A 19447-nucleotide genomic window follows, 5' to 3' on the forward strand; every position below is an offset into this window, starting at 1 on the left:
TTCTGTAGGATTTGGCTTCTTCCACCCACAAAATATCTCTTCATTCCATGTGAAAGTGAGAACTTTCACTTAGGTTAAAAATATCCTTTGATGAGTATATGCAGTGGTCTTCCATAACGCTGAGGGAGGAAAAATAAAGGCTTTGTGTGCATTCCTGTGCCTCTTGGGCAAACGGCCAGGTCTGCTTAACTGCTGAATATAGTAATCACTTTAATCAATTGTGTGTTGCTACTCTTTTCAACAGGCAGTCAGCTCCATTCACCAAAGGGTCACTCTTCTCCCACTGCAAAAGCAGCATTAGCTCCTCAGACCCCAGATCCAAGTCTGATGGCCCAGGTACCTCAGAATCCAGATGCTCCTCCTCCCACTGCTACTTCAGTGGTGGCACAAACCAGTAGCCCCAATGCAAGTCAGGGCAGCCTCCACAGCTTCGAGATCAATGAAATCTACTCAGGCTGCTTGAACATAGGAGATGACACAGAGGAAGAATGCCCAGGTGCTACTTCAGCTCTTGAGGGTGATAAACCAGACCAGGCAGATGAGCTGCAGTCCCTAGAAGAAGAGTTGGATAAGATAGGGGAAGAGGCACACCTTTGTGATGAGGATGAGAGCTCTTCAGAAGTTGACACGGAGCTCTTCTTTGGAGACTGGGACTGGCAAAATAGTTCACTTAGTTTACTCAGCCTGCCTGAGGCAACCGGAGAAGCCAAGGGCAAGGTGAGCAGCTGGTCCAAGACTGAGGAGTACATCAGTAAATGCGTGCTGAATCTAAAGATTTCACAGACCATGGCTCATGAGATCACAGATTTGGTGGGGAATATTGAGCAGAAATTAGATGAGGTTGAATTGATACAAAAGGAGCACATATCTTCGTGGACTGCTTCAAGATTATTTCCAGATGTCTGTGACTTACCTATCCCAGTGGGCCCTCCAACTTTGAATTACATTCATCCTGTCACACAAGTGTCAGGAGGCTCCCAGCTGGACACCAATGGCAATTGCCCAACCTTACTAAGCTCCCCAAGAACAGTGAAAGAATTTCAAGGGGGACATTTTGGCAAAAAACCCAAAAGAACAAGTAGTTATGGCTGGAAACCTTTCACCCAAGTCTCTGAAGAAAGCACTAAGGACCAGTCAGAGAGACATCAGCAGGTAAATCAAAGTGGGAGGCAAGGGCAACCTAAGTAGGACTTTATAGCCAGGATCAACACTGCCCCTGACCCATGTGTAGGAGCTGGCAGATAAACGCCACTAGCTCAGATCGAGTTCCTCTTAGCTTTAGGAAAGAAGATCTCTAGGAAAGAATTCAGGGAAGATACATGCTACCTCCCATTTCCAAACCCAGTACACAGTCAGTGTCTTTCTCTGTAAATTCATATGCAGTAGATACAATTAAAGGAAATTTGTGTTTCATAGGTCAAAACTGTCAAGTTTTAGCAGTTTCACATGGTTTAACGTATCATATAAAGTATTCTGTACAGATATTCATCCCCATTGTAAATTGCTTATTCACTCATTCATTCACACGTCCAAAAAGCATTTATAGATCCAGAGGCCGTATTAGACCCTGGGATATGATGAGGAATAAGCCACAAGCTATGCTCATGAGCAGCTCAAACCCTAGTGGGAGTCTGAGGGGCCTACTGGTCACAGAAGACACTTCAGAGGAGGTGAGTTGACACCCTAGGAGCTGGCCTGGGAGTGTACAGATGCTTGTGAGGTTCTAGAGTGGCTCCTCTGTGAGCACTTTGAGAACAAAGCTGAGGTCTTATTCCTGTATTTCAGCACATAGCTTGGGCCTGACACTAGAAGATGCTCAAAAAATGATCATTGAGAGGATGAATGCATAGGTAAATTTGAACAAGTTCATACACAGAGCTTGTTGAGTTACTGACTTATAGAGCTAAAGCACCCTCAAACCTGGATCAACTTTGTCATTTTATAGTGTGATGCTCAAGCTCAGTGAGTTAAACTTCCTAAGGTCCAGTGGTGACACCAAGATTGGAGTGGGGTAGGAAAGTTCTGTCCCAGAGGATTTTACTACTGAAATTACTTAAAATGGCTAGCTAATGGTAAGGAAAAGCAGATCAACTTTTAGGCCCTTCATGAAAGTCTCCACTTACAGTGTACCTGTTGTCTGCATACAGCAGATAGGCCCGCCCCCACTATTTGCTATGCCACTGGCAAAGTCCAAGCTGGTTGGGGTCCTTCTGACTCCAGCCTGGTTTTCTTTCACTGTGCCAAGCTCTCGTTCAGTGAGGCTTCAGCCTGTACTTAGAACACTTGGAAATACGTTGACCTCTTGTCTTTTTTTATTTTTGGTGCTGGGGATCAAACCCAGGGCCTCAGCTGTGCTAGGCAAGATCTCATCACAGAGTTACACCTCCAGCCCTGGCATTTTTTTAATATAAAGCACAAATAAGTTATGTAGTTTCTAATACCTGCTTCATTGAATATTAGGATTTGATAGAAAACTGTTGAAAGTAACTGTTCTCATTATGTTTTGGTTATCTGTTGCTGTCTAATAACAACAAACCCTCAAAACTTAGCAGTTTAGGCCAGGTGTGGTGGTGCAGCACTCAGGAAGCTGAGGCAGGAAGATTGCTGTGAGCTTGAGGCCAGCCTGGGCTACATAGTGAGTTCCTGTCTCAAATAAAATAAAATATGTAGCCTGGGCTACATAGCGAGATCCTGTCTCAAATAAAATAAAATAAAGACTTAGTAATTTAAAACAGCCATGTCTTCTTATTTATCACAGTTCTCAGGGTCAGGGATTTGAGAGTTGGCTTGGGTGGTTCTTCTGTTCTAAGTAGCATTAGCTGAGTCACCTGATAGCATTCTACTGGAGGGAGGCAAGGAGAAAGATGCCTCCATTTGCATGGCTGTTGCCTGGAGCTCCTCTTACGTGGTTTCCTTCTCTGCACTTCCCTTCTCATCATTCAGTAAATCATCTCTCCCAAGCTTCTCTATGCTGTGGCGGCTCACTGGCTGACTGGCTTGCCTGCTTGCTTGTTTCAGCTTTTTGAGACAGGGTTTCACTATGTAGTTCAGGCTGGGTGGCCTCAAACTCCCAACGATCCTCCTGCCTCAGCCTCCCGAGTGCTGGGATTACAGGTGTGAGCCACCACGCCTGGCGGAGCAGCTTTCTAAGTAAAAGATGAAACTATGAGACCTTGTCTCAAAAAGACCGAAAAAAAAACCCTCTAGGCCCGGACGTGGTGGCACACTCCTCAGCACTCAGCACTCAGGAGGCTGAGGCAGGAGGATCATTGCAAGCTCAAGGCCAGCCTGAACTGCATAGTAAGACCTTGTCTCAAAAGACCCAAAAAAAAGAAGAAAAAAAAAAAAAAAAAAGGTGAAACTGCTTTGCCTCTTAAAAACTGGTCCATGGGGCTGGGGATTTAGCTCAGCAGCACAGCGCCTGCCTGGCAAGCGCAAGGTCTTGAGTTCGATTCCCGGTACCGAAGAAAAAACAAAAAACAAAAAACAAAAAAAAAACTGGTCCTAGCCCTAGGACATTGTCACTTCAGGAAGTCACTAAGGCAGCCTAGATTCAAGAGGAGGGAAATAGGCTCTAGCTCCTGGTGAGGTAGACAGGAAAAGAAGGAATTGATGGCATTCATCATTGGAAGCCATTTACTAGTACATACGAGTATGTATAAAACAATCATATTTTTATTTTTTTATCATCAGGAAATAAGGCATTTCTACTAAGTAAATTTTTCAGGGAGTTAAAAGTGATTCGTTTAGTTTAATTCTTAAATTTATTTATTTATTTATTTATTTATTTATTTATTTATTTTTTGGAGTTGGTTTTGCTATGCACTTCAGGCTGGTCTTGAACTCACTTTGTAGCCAAGGCTGGCCTTGAACTCACAGTAATCCTCCTGCCTCAGCCTCCAACATTAGCTACCATGCCTGACTAATTCTTAAAATTTTAAGAATGATAATAGTACAGACTTCCCATTATTCTAAATATATATTTTAATTATAGTTCTAAACATATTCTGGCATTTCCTTTATGATAGTGACATTTTTGTGAATATTCATTCTTGTCATGCTTCCTTGGCTGAAGGCCATCTTCAGCCCTTGGGGAGGAGTGTTTGACCTTACACAAAGGCCTGTTGAAATCATACCTTGCGGAGGTTGTGATTATTTTTTATGCCTCCTCTCACTTTTATGGATCTTGCTGATGTCCCAAACTCCACAGTTGTAGCTTTAATTTTGAGTAAGCAAGGAAATACAGTTAACATTATAATTGAAACAAGGAGGAAGATCCCAAAGTCTCTGTTTTGAATAAAGGACATAGACTTTTATTTATTTTACTTCTACTTTGAAAGTATTGTAGCCTTTGTTATATTTTATTTTCATAGCATCTTCTGTGGTGCTATTATTGTCCCTGCTTTATAGATGATGAAACTGCAGTATATCACTCTCCTAGAGTAGTCTAAGTAAGGCTTAAATCAGAACCCAAAGGTCAGGGTTTCTGCAGCAAATATATACTGCCTTCATATTAGTGTGGGAGAAAAATGCTTAGGAGAGTCATTTTTTTATTTCTATTTTATTTGTTCATTTTGCACATACACCCTATTTAGACTGCATTTTTTTTTTTTTTTTGGTCTTTTTGAGGCAGGTTCTTGCTATGCAGTCCAGGCTGGCCTTGAGCTCACTTTGTAGCCCAGAATGGTCCCAAACTCACAATGATCCTCCTGCCTCAGCCTCCGAAGTGCTGGGATTACAGGTGTGCGCCACCACGCCCTAGACTGGTTTTGAGGGCCAACTTTCTGGGTAAAGACTTCAAACTGAGAGATAAGTTACTAGATAGGAGACATACAAAGGATATATCTGGTTATTTCTAGATATTTAGCCAGAATAGCTTTGAAAATAGTGTAAGACTAAAGAGATCAAGGCACTGAAATGTGGTTATTGTTTTTCAAGCTGTCAACTATTTGTGATCCTGGAAAACAGGACAGAAGTGAACCATTTCAGGCCACTCAAGGAGCCAAGGACAGTTTGGAAAGGAAGAAGAACCAAGATAGTAGGTAGGTCAACCTTTTATTGTTCGTACCACTGTGTCTTTAGGCTCTCCTGTGGCATGTGGCCACTAAATGACCTTCATACATCTAGTGGCAGAGGAACTGGGAGTAGTGGAAAGGCACAAGACAGAAGCAGATCTTGTCAGGTTTTCTTTGCCAAGCAAATGAAAAGAGCAGTGTAACGCAGGACTTTGTGCTTGCTAGGCAGGCACTTGTGGTGCTGAGCTCTATCCCCAGCCCAGTGTAATGGGAACTTGGAGGACAATTCACAGGCAATGTGGCTGGCAGCTTAACCAGACAGAACTTATTCTTTGTCCAAAGCACAGCATCTTGCCTTTCCAAAACTGACCAGATAGTTTTTCTTTAAAAAAAAAAATGCCAGGTACTCCACTTGCCAGTACTCCAGAAACCAAACTTATTGGAAAACAGTGTTTAACACATTCCTGCCAACTTGAACCACTGGTGGTTCATGCATGACTGTCCCATCAGGTGACATGGGACAGTCCCATCTGGTGGTACAAGCTGCCCAGTGGAACAGTCATGGGTGTTCAGCCCCATCGTGAATGTGTTAAAAGTAAGTATCACTGACTCCAGAGAAGTTGAACAATATTGTTATCCTGGAGTGTGTGATTTCCTGCCAAATGAATGAAATGAATTGACATTAGCAGAAATCTCCTGAAAGGAAAGTATTTATGAACCCTGGGCTTTGAGTTATTGGTGTAAAACACATTTTATTTTATGTATGGCCAGTTATTAAGCAATAATTGCTTAATTTTTAAATTTTAAAAGTTGACATAACTGTATGTTTTTCATCATCCACGAGATAATATTTTGAAGTACATACTACTTGTAGAGTGTTTATTTCTAGGTAATTACAGTTGTATTGCTCACACACATGCCTACTCTCTGTTTTCAAGACTGATGTATAATTATCCAGTGTAGGCACTGTGGTGTATAATACAGGTAACCACCCTTCCACTGCTTCTATGAGGTTAACGTTCCTAGATTCCACATAAGAGTGAGATTGTGCAAAAACAGACCAAATAAAAGTTTAATGTTCAGCTACCTATTTATGTGTACTTTTATATTCTTTTAAAAAAAAATTGTAATTACTATATGTATTGGCATTTTTTTTGGCTTTTTTTTTTTTTTTTTTTTTTTTTTGAGACAGGGTCTCACTATGTAGTTCAGGCTGGACTTCAGTTCACAATGTAGCCCAGGCTGGCCTCAAACTCACAGTGATCCTCCTCAAACTCAGCGTTATGAGTTCTGGGATTATAGGTATGCATCACCACACCTGGCTGTTAGGCAATTTATATCATGGTTTTTCACTTTATATTAGAACATAAGCATTGTCTCTTGATGGACACCTAAATTGGTTCTGTGTCTTGGCTCTTATGAAGAGTGCTGCAGTAAACATGCAAGTGTGGATATCTCTCCAAAATTCTGATTTCAGTTCCTTTGCTTATATACCCATTAGTAAGATTGCTAGATCATAATGGTAGTTATATTTTTAATATTATTTTTGAGAGGGATCTTACTGTGTTGAACAGGCTAGTCTTGATCTCTTTGGCTCAAATGATCCTCCTGCCTCAGCCTCCACAGTAGCTGAGACTATAGGTGTTCACCACTATACCCGGCTTATTTTTAATTTCCTGAGAAACCTCTGTACCCTTTCCCTTAATTGCTCTTCTCATTTACATTCCTACCAATTATAATGATTCCCTTTTCTTCACATCCTTGCAAACATTTGCAAACTGCATTTAAATTGTGGATTTCTTCTACTTCTGAAAATTTCCAAAGAAAATGTTTAAAATCATAAAATCTGAACTTGGAAACTGAAAAAAATCTTCAAAGCTCTTCTAGCCCATCCTTTTCATTTCTCAGCCAGAGAAAGTCTAAGGAATCTAGTACCCAAGGCAAAGTTGTGGAACTAAAGAGTATCCTCTTTCCCATGTCAAGCCGTGTGCAGGGACCTTCTGGATCATCCTGCCCTTCCCAGGGCTCTACCAGGTAAGGAGCCTTGCAATCTGGTGCGCTCTGGTAGCAGATAGGAGTCACTGCAACTGCAGGAATGGCTCAGGGAATCTCGGGTGGTTCTGGGTAGGTTGGGGGCTTTGAGTTCTGTTAGAAACTGGAACAAACCAATGTATTTGTGTCCACCTGCTCCCATCATCCCAACCCAAAACACCTATGCAATTTAGGATGAATGTGGAATCTATGACTTCTGTAATCTCTAATGTGAAACCAGGAAACAAAGATGATGGAAAGATACACTTAAAATGGAAAAGTGAGTATGATGTCATGGGTTTTGTTAGATAAAATGTTTTTGATTTTTTGTTGTTTTTTTTTTTGGCGGCTTTTTGAGACAAGTCTTGCTATGCAGTTCAGGCTGGCCTTAAGCCCACTTTGTAGCTGAGGCTGATCTCGAACTCACAACAGTCCTCCTGCCTCAGCTTCCTGAGTGCTGGGATTACAGCCATGTGCCACTATGCATGGTTTTGTTGTTGTTGATGTTGCTGTTGTTGTTGTTGTTGTTGTTGTTGTTTTGTAATGGGAATCGAACTCACAGACTTGCTTGCTGGGCCAGTGCTGGGCTGCTGAGCTATATCCTGGCCCCAATAAAATGAAATTTAAACTATTCTCTCTCCCTCTCCCTCCCTCCTTCTGTCCCTCTCTCCCCTCCCTCCCTCCCTCAAACCCAGGGCCTCATGCTGCACCTCCAGCTGCAGCTGATACCTTTAAGTACAAAGCCTGCATTTCTTTGAAAACAATGTCTGCTTACATTTTTCTTGCATGAGATCATTCATTCGCTCATTTGTTTATTTATTTGGATACAGTCTTGCTACGTAGTTGAGACTGGCCTTGAACTCACCATGTAGCCCATTCTGGCCTCTAGTTTGTAGCAGTCCTCCTGACTCTGCCTCCTGAGTGCTGGGATTATTGGGATGCACCACTACACTCCGCTGCAATGTCGGTTTTTTAGTACTGTGACTTTTGCAGAAGTATGGAACACTTGAAATGAAAACAGGCATATATGTACATACCCCCAAAGTATGAGCTCAGTGGTCTAGAAAGACAAACTCAAGCCCATTCTATTAACTACTATTTCTGGGGATTTCAGATGTCCATTTTTTGTTACATCATCAAGAGCATGCATCTGCAAGGTTTCTGCTGACTTCATCTGCAGTGCAGCAGCAAGGGCTGTTTAGGGGTAACTAACTGAAATGCCTTTACTGTTCTGTCATCATTTTCTTCCTTCCCCTCCCCATCAAGCCAAACAGGACAAGCTAAGGAAGATACAACTGTGCAAAGGTAACTAATATTACAGTGTGAGCTAGAGAAGGATCACACATCTCTAGGATGAAAACTTCATTTCCATTTTCACAGTGACACTTTCAAGGTTGTTTCTTTTTGTGTGCAGCGGAGGTAAAAGAAACGGCTGAGAAGGCAGCTAGTGGGGAGCTCCCGGTCTTTCCTTGGCATCCTCAGAGCAGTTTGACTTTGAAGAGTGAGGCTGTACCTGGGTCCAGTCCCTTGCTGCAGCCCCCTGCTAGGGGCCCGGAAAACATGGATTGGCAGCGAGTTGTAGAGTTTCACAGGGAGAAGGAAGAGCCAGGAGGAAATGATGTCAAATCAGGGAAAGTGGACAACTGTGACCATGACAGCGAGAAGCGAGGCAGGCAGCCTGGGACACAAAGCTTCACCAGTAAGTTCAGTTGGGGAAATTGGGTTGGGTGAACTCTAACAAGGTACCAGCTCTCAAAAGTATGTTAGCTTTCTGGCATATTTCCTTTGCTTAATTCTCTCTCCTGCATTTCTGGGAATTTGAACGCTAAGGGAAAGCAGCATATCCCTTATGCCCTGCTGTACTTCCTACAGGAATAGGTATTCAGAGAATCATGACTTTTCCTATAACTGAGACAAGATCCCTTCATCCAGTGGAAGTAAGATAAAGTGCATCTCCTGGCCATAGTAACCTGGCAAGGAATCAAACCTTCTTAACCTAAGGGTGGAGATGGGATACCAGTCCCTCCTGCTTGTTTCTTTGCATTATATTCCAGGCTAGAAATAAATCCATTGGGTCTATGACATTTATAACTGAAGACTATATATATATCTGCCCAGTAATTTGCTCTTGGTGAGGATAATGGGGTAGCACTGATCCAAAGAAAAGGACGTCTATAGTTATCATTTATCTTAGACAGAAAACCTGTTGGCTTGGGTGTTTTGTTCACTGTTTTTTTTTTTTTTTTTTTTGGTGAGTACCAGGAATCAAACTCAGGATCTTGTACTTGCCAGGAAGGTACTGTGCTGCTCCAGCCTTCTTTTTTTTTTTTTAAAGCATCACTTTTGAGTGGCCAATAGGGTGGACGATCCAGGGCTGCATTTTAGACCCAAGCTAAAGAATCTGTATTCTCTGCACTAAACCTAGCATATCAAATATGGCCACTCTTGGCCGAATGCATGTGCATCTCTCTTCTCACACTGTGTTTTGTCCCTTTCATGCTATCCCAAAACCATTGTCTGTGACCTTGATTGCATTATACTCATTAGGTATCAGGCATCTTTCATCCAGGAAAAATGAGCAGCCAGAACCTAGTGAAGCCTTTCAAGCAAGTTCTGACATAGCTGTGACCATTGAGAAATCTTATAATGTAAGTAATAAGGCTTGATGAGCCAAGTTGAGCCTAGTGATCTAATAAGCTGGAGCCAAGGTGTTACGTATTATGATACCAATGTAGTATCTATCGTAGTTTGATACACTGTTGGGGACCTGGCCAAGATCCCCAACTGCATGTATGCAGGGTACGGCAAAAGGATGAAATAAAAAACAGACAGGTCTAGTAATGCAAGATGGGGGTCTAGGAGGTCAGTGGCTCAGGATGGGTAGAAACTAAGACATGCCAAGCCAGCCACTATTTATTGGGTATATACAGTGATAGGAGGGATTAGCAGAAGACTCAGAGGTTGATGACTAAGGGGCAACGATGTGATCTTATGCTAAGAAGGATCTTGCCTTGGAGTCTTAGTGGTCTTAGTTTTAGTCATGGTGGGAGAAGATGGTCCATCCCTAAAGAGATAATGAGAAATTTCAAAAGGGTGATACTGTTAATCCCAACCCTTCATTTAACCCTCCATTTATTCCTTAGGGAAGTATGCAAAATTAGCCATTGTGAATTTGTGGTCCCCAACAATATACTAACTATATGAGGCCACAGTCATCTGAAGAATAGTAGCAGCAATTTGAATGACACAACATAAAGTATAATAGTGATAACATAATAAGGTTTTTGAACACAGTACAATGTTGTGTTAATCATACAAACTATTCACAACTACAGTGTCTCCCTTCTGTCATGTGAGAGCTAGAAGGACATGCTACATTGAACACACTTACTAGGCTGGAGAGGCAGGTCTAGTCATGGAAGAGGGGAAGGTGTGGAGGCAGCCAGATTCGTCTGGTAAATTTGGGTTTGCTGTGAGAGGTAAAGAGGAACAGCTCTTGAGTGCACAGTGAGGGGAAGGTTGTGCCAAAAGCAATGTCCGAGGAAACAAGCCATAAAATCTCTGCAAAAGGATGTCTGAAGACAGGAGAAAAGAACCACTTTTCTAACCATGTCGTGAGCAGTGTGTGAATGTAAGAAAATAAGCAGAAAAAAGAGAGTGAAGTGGGGATGTTCTGTTACTTTGTTTTTTGGTTTTTTGTGGGGGGGTTTTGGTACCAAAAATTGAACTCAAGACCTTGCACTTGTAGGCCCTGTGCTGCTGAGCTATATCCCTGACCCGCTCTGTTACTTTTTAATATTTCAATTTTATTTTATTTATGTATTTGAGACAGGGTTTCACTATGCAGTTCAGGCTGGCCTTGAATTCACTATGTAGCCCAGATTGGCCTCAAACTCACAGCAATCCTCCTGCCTGAGCCTCCCAAGAACTGGAATTACTGGTGTGTGCCACTATGCCTAGCTCGACTTTTCATTCTTTTTTTACGGGGTGTGCTGGGTATCAAATTTGGGATCTCACACTTGCCAGGCAGGCATTGCACCACTCAGCTAAATACTTGGCCCCTTGGGGCTGGGGATTTAGCTCAGCGGCACAGCGCCTGCCTGGCAAGTGCAAGTTTGTGAGTTCGGTTCCTGGTACCAGAAAAACAAAACTAACTAACTAAATAAATAAATAAATACTTGGCCCCTTGACTTTTCATTCTTGAGATTGCATTGTTATTTTTAAAATCATCCTCTGTAGAGAGGCTGAGGCAAGAGGATCACTGTGAGTTCCAGGCCAGCCTGCACTACAAAGTGAAACACTGTCTCAAAAACCAAAACAAAATAACACCAAAAGAAATTCTGCCCCAGCCTTTAAACTGTAGCACCTGAAGAAGTTCTGAGGTCTGAGCAGCTTCAGATTCCTCATGTGTAGGCTAAGGCCAAGGTGTGGACTGTGGACTACATGTATTCCCTGTAGGTATCAGGGGTTGTAAATTGGGTCCTCAGCATGCGTTGTCGGAGGCCTATGTTCTCACTTAGAATTTTAGATGGAAAAGTGGTCTCCTCCCCACCCGATCTGCAAATGAGAGGCTGAGACACAGAAGGGTCATTCCTCCACATGTGTTCCAAAGAGTTCATGACTGCCTCTCTACTACGAAGGTGAGCAGAGGCACACACAAAAACAAGCTGGGAAAGGCAGCTCAATGTTCAGCTGATTGCTGGGTAGTCTTCTGTAAGCTGTAAAGGAATGGTTTACAATTAACAGCTATTTAACTGTGATTTCCTGCATTATTAATAGGATCATGCTACATGTTCACCGGAATCTTCTGAAGACATAACAGATGAATTTTTAACTCCAGACCATGAGTATTTTTACTCCTCAGCTGCTCAAGAAAACTTACCTATAGAGGTAAAAAATCATATTCAGGGTGAAGTACATTTTCACATTTCTCCATTGCCTTATTTAAATCATTTTCTTTTGAGACAATAGCTTACATGTTGTTATGGCTTATATCTAGATGTCCCTCCAAAAGCCTTGTGTGGTCATAGATTGAGCTTTTCAGAGGTGGCTGGATCTAGAGTGTGTGATTACAAAACTGTGTAGTTACTAAATTAGTGCACTGATTGGTTTGGCATAATTCTGGGTTAAGGGTGCTCCACCCTGGGTTTGAGTGCTGCCCACCCTAAGGGCAGGCAGCCTGGATGGGATATAAGGGACAAAAAGGTCACTTGCTGCTTGTTTGCTGCTTGTGACCTCCTGCCTTCTGCCTGCCAAGAACTATTTCTCTACTGTGAAGTAGTAGAAATTCCCTCTGTCATGCCTTCCTGTCTTGGAGCCAGATGCCTATGGACTTAAACCTTTATAAACTGTGAACTACAAAAAAAACCTTTCCTCCCTGGTTGTGGGGGTGCACACCTGTAATCCCAGCACTCAGTAGGCTGAGGCAGGAGGATCATCATGAGTTTGAGGCCAGCCTGAACGCATAGTGAGACCCTGTCTCAAAAACACACACAAAAAAATCTTTCCTCTTTTAACTTTGAGTGTTGGGTATTTTGTGTTAGCAACGAGAAAAATAAGTAAAACACACATGAAAATACCTAATGTCGTATTCATAGTGCTTTCGTGTATATTTTTAAAAACTGGGGTTTTTGATTTTTGTTGTTGTTGTTTTGGTCTTTTTGAGACAGAATCTTCCTATACAGTTCAGACTGACCTTGAGCTCACTTTGTAGCCCAGGCTGGCCTCAAACTCGCAACAATCCTCCTGCCTCAGCCTCCCAAGTGCTGGGATTACAGGCATGCACCACTATGCCTGGCTTTTTAAAAACTATTTTTGAAAAATAATATTTTTTGGAGGTCCCATTTCCCCCTTCTGGATATCTTCTCAGAAGAATAAAAATATTGTACCACAGTGATATATGTGCACCCATGTTCCTAGCAGCACAATTGTTTTTTAGCAGCACAGTTTGTAATAGCTAGATCTTGGAAACTACTCAAATGCCCATCAATCGAGGAATGGATAAAAAAGATGTAGATATAAAAGATTTTTATATAATGGAGTGTAAGATTTTTATATAATGGAGTGTTACTCAGCTATAAAGAAGGATAAACTGGAAACTTTTATAGGTAAATGGATGCAACTTGAGACCATACTCATAAGTGAAATAAATCAGACACAAATGTGTAAACATCATATTGTCTTCCTAGTGTGAGAAGATGAAAGTAAATAAGATCAAAAATGTACAATCGATATTGTAAAACGGGAAGAAACTTCAAAAGGAAAGAGAAACTGGTTTGGGGGAATGGAGAAAAGATGGAAGGAAAAAGCAAAAGGAAAAAATATATATATATATTATATACAAAAGACAGTTAAAATAGTTATACTACTAATTTCTCAGTTCATTGAAAAGAGTTTGGGCTAATATTGTTTGGACAGCCAAAGGCTGATATCTTATACTCTGAGTAATTTAAAGATAATACTCCACGAATTCACCATTGTTACCCTCCTATTGTATTGTTTTGGAATTTTGTTTTTTGGTTTTTTTGTTTGTTTGTTTCTTTTTCTTTAAAATAAAATTTTTTTTAAAAGATAAGATTTTGGAGCTGGGGATTTAGCTCAATGGCACAGCGCCTTTCCGGCAAGCACAAGGTCTTGAGTTTGATCCTGAGGTACCAGAAAAAGAAAACAAAAAAAACAAAACAAAACATAAAAGATAAGATTTTTGAAGCTGGGCATGGTGGCTCACACCCGTAATTCCAGGACTAGGGAGGCTGAGGCAGGAGGATCATTGTGAGTTCAAGGCCAGCCTGGGCTATAAAGTGAGCTCAAGGCCAGCCTGAACTGCACAGCAAAACCCTGTCTCAAAAAGACCACAAAAAAATGAGAGAAAGAGAGACAATAATCTATACAAAAAAAAAAAAAAAAAAAAGATTTTTGAGAGTGGCAAGTCATGTGCAATTTCCCCCAAAATCATGATTTTTTTTCACTTGTATAGTACTTTGTACTTTTTTCCAAAACAGTTTTATTCATGCTACCTATCACATATTCTTTCTGTGAAGAAGAGGTTATCATCTCTGCAGGTGTAGGGAATCAAGCCTCATCGTCCAGTCTTTAGTGACAGCAGAGACAGGATTAGAGGCAAGGATTCAGGAATAAGATGGCACTGTCCAGTACACACAGTTTTCCTCTGAGCATGCAAGTTGTGCAAGGACCTGCTGGTGAAGTATTTTCATTCTTAAAATGAAATTCAATGGATTGTCTTACTTATATAATTTCTACTCTATCTCTCCCCTTATTAGCATATTTTTGGAATCCTTTTATCAACATGAAAAGTAGACTGAGGGAAAGCTAGGAATGTGCATTCCAATCATACCATTTGACTGACAAAAATCCCACATGTATCAGAAGTATCATTCCTACTTGTCTTCACATAGCAGTTCCACTATTTCTTTTCTTTTTTGTTTTATTTTATTTATATATATTTTTTGAGGCAGTGTCTCACTATATAGTTCAGGCTGGCCTTGAACTCACTATGTACCCAACACTGGCCTTGAACTTGTAGCAATCTTTCTGCTTAAGTCTCTCCAGTGCTGGGATTACAAATGTGTGCCACCACACCTAGCAGCAAAAATTTTTAAGCCAGGTGTGGTGGTGCATGCCTGTAATCCCAGCACTCAGGAGGCTGAGGCAAGAGGATCGCTTTGAGTTTCAGGCCAGCCTAGCCTGCACTACATAGTGAGACCCTGTCTCAAAAAGCCACAAACAAGATTTTTAACCCCTAAAAGAAAACAATTGTCAACCTAGATTTTTGTATCCTGGTAAATTAGCCTTCAAAACTAGATAGAGAAGTAAAGGTTTTCCATGACAAATTCTGAAGAACTACATGACAACTAAATCAGCATTGCAGAAAATACTTAAAGGAATTCTAGGTAGAGGCTGGAAGGCCTCCAGCACAAAAGAATCCAAAGGAAAATGTACATCTAACTAGGAGACTAGTTAAAAGGTGGGCATGGAAGGTTCTCATAACAGTATGCTTTTTTTTTTTGTCTTTCTGAGACAGGGTCTCACTATGCAGTTCAGGCTGGCCTTGAGCTCACTTTGTAGCCCAGGCTGGCCTCGAACTTGCAGTGATCCTCCTGCCTCAGCCTCCCAAGTGCTGGGATTACAGGCATGTGCCACCACGCCCGGCAGAAGGTTCTCATTTAATGACCAAGTAATGGTCCTGTGACTAGGTCGTTAATTGAATTGATTGCTAAATGAGGAACTGTATATAGTATGTACACTGCAGTATTCAGAACAAAGAAATGGTCAAAGAAAACTCCAACTTCCAGCCAGACATGGTGCATGCCTATAATCCCAGCACTTGGGAGCCTGAGGGGAAGGCAGGAGTGTACGTTCCAATCATACCACTTGGCTAACAAGAATCTCAGATGTATCAAAAGTGTAACTGCTACTTGTCTTCATGCAGCAGACGGGCTGAGGCAGGAGGATCACCCATGAGTTCAAGGCCATCCTGGACTACATAATGAGATGGTGTCTCAAAAAAAAGAGAAGGAAGGGAGGGAGAGAGGGAGGGAAGAAGAAAGAAAGACAGACAGGCTTCAACTTCATTACTTAGCTTTTATTTGCATAACTGTAATGCTGCTGAGAAATGTGTATTCTCTTGTTGGATGAAACACCCTGTAGATACCTGTTAAGTCCATTTGTTGAATGGTATGATTTAACCCTGATGATCTTGGCTGATTTTTTTGCCTAAATGACCTAACTGTGAGAGTAGTCCCACATTGTGACTGTATAGCAGTGTATCCACGCTGTAAAGTACTATAACATATAACAGAACATAAAACTACAGTACTTTGCCGGGCATGGTGGCGCACGCCTGTAATCCCAGCACTTGGGAAGCTGAGGCAAGAAGATCATTGCAAATTCGAGGCCAGCCTGGACTACAAAGTGAGCTCAAGGCCAGCCTGAACTGCATAGTGAGACCCTGTCTCAAAAAAAAGACCAAAAAAAAAAAAACTACAGTATTTTATAAACCAAATGTCCTGTACAGAAAAAAAGACATTGAGGCTCTATAAACAAGGTATATTGAACTGTGCAAAAAAGGCAGTCTTAAGTCTGAGTCATAAGTGAAAACAGTCGTTAAATAGGTCGTTAAAGGAGGAATATCTGTAAAAGAATCAGCACTGGGAAAATAATGCAATGACAGAACTAAATAAATACCTTACAATATTAACTTTCGATGTCAGTGGTCTCAAATCCCTAATCAAAAGACACAGACTGGCAGATTGGATCAAAAACAACACAACCATATACTGCCTCTAGAAGAAGCACTTTATCCCAAAGGAGGGCCATAGACTGAAAGTGAAAGCATGAAAATTACACTGCATTTAACAGGAACCCTAAAACAAGCAGAAGTAGCTATCTTACTTTCAGACACATCAGACTTCAGGTCAAAACTGATCAGAAGAGACAAAGAAGCCCATTACATACAGATAAAAGAAGCAATTCAACAGGAAGAGGTAATAATTACAAATATCTATGCAATGAATGTTGATACATCCAGTTTCATAAAACAAAAATCCCTTGACTTAAAGGGATGGGTAGACTCCAGTACAGTCATAATGTGGGACTACTCTCACAATTAGGTCATTCAGGCAGCAAAGATCAAGGTTAAATCACATCATTGAACAAATGGACTTAACAGATATCTACAGAGTGTTTCATCCAACAAGAGAATACACATTTCTCAGTAGCTCACAGAACTCTTTCTAAAAGAGAATAGAATTTAGGTGTAAAGCATGCATAAATACAAAAGTATTGAAATAATCCCCTACATACTATCAGACTGCAGCAGAAGGAAGCTAGAAATGAGCAACAAAAGAAGCCACAGAAACTATGCAGACACAAAGAGATTAAATAATGTTATTAATTAATCAGTGGATCACAAGAAATCAGAAAGCAGTTCTAAGAGGGAAGGTTGTAACTGTAAATGCACACTTAAAGAGAATTAGAGGGCCAGGGATGTAGCTCAGCGGCACAGCACCTGCCTGGCAAGCACGAGGTCCTGAGTTCAATTCCTGGTTCCAAAAATTAAGAAAATAAAGAGAATTAGGGGCTGGGGATTTAGCTCAGCGGCAAAGCGCCTGCCTGGCAAGTGCAAGGTCGTGAGTTCGGTTCCCGGTACCAGAGAAAAACCAAAAAAAAAAAAAAGAAAATAAAGAGAATTAGAGCAATATGAAATAACCCAGTGATGCATCTCAAGATCCTACAAAGACAAGAACAAGTTTGAAACCAGTAGAAAGAGATAAAGATCAGAGCAGAAATTAATGAAGTTGACACTGAAAAACCAATACAAAGGGTCATTGAATTAAGAGTTGGTTCTTCAAAAGGATGGGAAGGGTATCAGAGGATGGGGGAAACAGGAGAGAGGAGAGGGGAATGGGAAGTAAGAGGATTAAGATCAATATATGTACTAGTTCTCCTACAGTGAATGTATTCCTCCATACTGAGTATTTACTGTAAATCACAAAAATACACTAATAAAAAATTCAGAGAGTGGAGAAAAGAAAAAAAAAATCGTGTTCCCTGTCAGTCATTGCCTTTCTACAAAGGGAACTATTGTTTTGACCTCTCACCTCATAGAGTAGTTTTACTTTTTCTTTCTTTCTTTCTTTTTCTTTGTTTCTTTTTTTTTTTTTCCTTTGAGACAGGGTCTCACTATGAAGTTCAGGCTGGTCTTGAACTCACTTTGTAGCCCAGGCTGGCCTTGAACTTGGAGCAATCCTCCTGCTGAGCCTCCCAAGTGCTGGGATTATAGGCATGTGCCACCATGCCCAGCTAGAGTAATTTTTCATGCTGGGCCATTTTTCAACCCTCTTTGACTCTTCTTACCAAAATCCCAAAACAGCATTGTTGGAAGAATCAGATAACAAGGAGATAGTGATATAAAGAGAAAAGTTACAGAATTCCTCTTCACAGATTAGGGCTTGTTGTTGAGGGGAACAAACAGCAAAAATCAGTATTTTATCCATGAAACAAATTTGCTCTTTACCTGAGAGGTAAAGAGGCCTCGTGAGGATTTCTAAGGTTTAGTAACATCAGGAGAGTTAGGGGTGTAGCTCAATGCTAAAGCACTTGGCTAGTGTGTGTAAGGCCCTGGTTTAATTCCCAACACAAGAACGAAAAAATTTCCCTCAAACTTTTGATATGTCTTCCTTCATTGAAACTCATTTCCTTGACCCATCTTTCTTTCATTGTTTTATAGACCTCAAGTCCTATAGAAGAGAACTTTGAAGAAATACAAGGTGCATTTGCACAACCTCAAGGCTATGGTAAGCCCTAGGATTCCTTTGAGGATCTCTTCCCTTCACTTTCTGTTGGATCACAGATGACTTTAGAACTGTCAGGCTTCTTAGAGATCATCTTGTCTCAGCCTTTCATTTTACAGTTGAGAAAGCTGAGGCTCAGTGATCTCTTCTCATTAGAATGAAGCCCCAGCTCCTTACCAGCTTCATGACATTGACATGTTGTGTTAAGTGTACTCCCTCATATTTTCTGTAGCGTACATTGTAAGTACCTGTTTTTTCCACCCTCTAGTCTGGCTAGATTTTAACCTCCTTAGTGACACACAGCAATGGACAGTTAGCTTTCCTGAGCAACCTGCGGAATTTGCTCAAGTCACAAAGCTAGTTACTGAAGAACAAAAACCAGAACTTGGTGTGTCTTTCTCCACCTCAGAAGCCAGAGTTGCACTGTTGTTTTCCTCGTCTTGGTTAGCATCTTTTTTTGTCATGGAGTTAACAGCCAATAGTGCAGATTCAGCTTAACACTGTCACCTGCTGCCCCCGCCCACCACCTTTTGGGGGCCTCTGTTGCTTTGTAACTTTAACAGGAGCTTTCTATTATGTGACAAGTTAACACTAAATCGGGTGTGTCACAAGACAACATGTAAGTGCAGTGTTGATTGTCTTACAGGCATTTTAATGATTGTGTGCCTTTGTTCTTTTCAGGTATGTATCCGTGCTGCTTATTAAACCATAGATACCCACCTAAGTCTGTGTAGACATTTATAGTCATATCTCAGCATTCTGAACACAGATGCATGAGGGTTCTGAACTTACTCCCGTGCTTCCAGTGCATACTCTAGCTTCCAGCTCTAAGGTGATTCAGTTCCCTGCCAGAGTTAGGAGCATTTTAAGAGTCTGCAAGCTTTGGGATGAACAGTTACACTCTCAGGTTATATACTGAAAGTCTCAGCCAGGTGGGGTGGTGCACACCTGTAATCCCAGCACTCAGGAGGCTGAGGCAGGAGGATCGTTGCAAGTTCGAAGCCAGCCTGGGCTGCAAAGTGAGCTCAAGCTCAGCCTGAACTGCGTAGTGAGACCCTGTCTCAAAAAGACAAAAAAAAAAAAAAAAAA

General features: G+C 41.3%; 1 protein-coding gene across 1 annotated transcript in view; it reads left to right on the forward strand.

Moving 5' to 3' along the window:
* The window catches only part of Tex14 (testis expressed 14), a gene marked incomplete at its 5' end in the record, with an annotated part of 90856 nt that overhangs the window by 38788 nt on the left and 32621 nt on the right, over positions 1 to 19447 (forward strand). The window contains 8 exon segments of the mRNA XM_013519211.1: positions 245 to 1152; positions 4939 to 5042; positions 6924 to 7049; positions 7241 to 7326; positions 8461 to 8745; positions 9594 to 9694; positions 11826 to 11936; positions 18295 to 18361. Coding sequence (XP_013374665.1) covers positions 245 to 1152; positions 4939 to 5042; positions 6924 to 7049; positions 7241 to 7326; positions 8461 to 8745; positions 9594 to 9694; positions 11826 to 11936; positions 18295 to 18361 — 1788 coding nt within the window.

Source organism: Chinchilla lanigera, unplaced genomic scaffold (genome assembly GCF_000276665.1).
Source record: "Chinchilla lanigera isolate Chin_1 unplaced genomic scaffold, ChiLan1.0 scaffold00050, whole genome shotgun sequence".
Taxonomy (NCBI): Eukaryota; Metazoa; Chordata; class Mammalia; order Rodentia; family Chinchillidae; genus Chinchilla; species Chinchilla lanigera.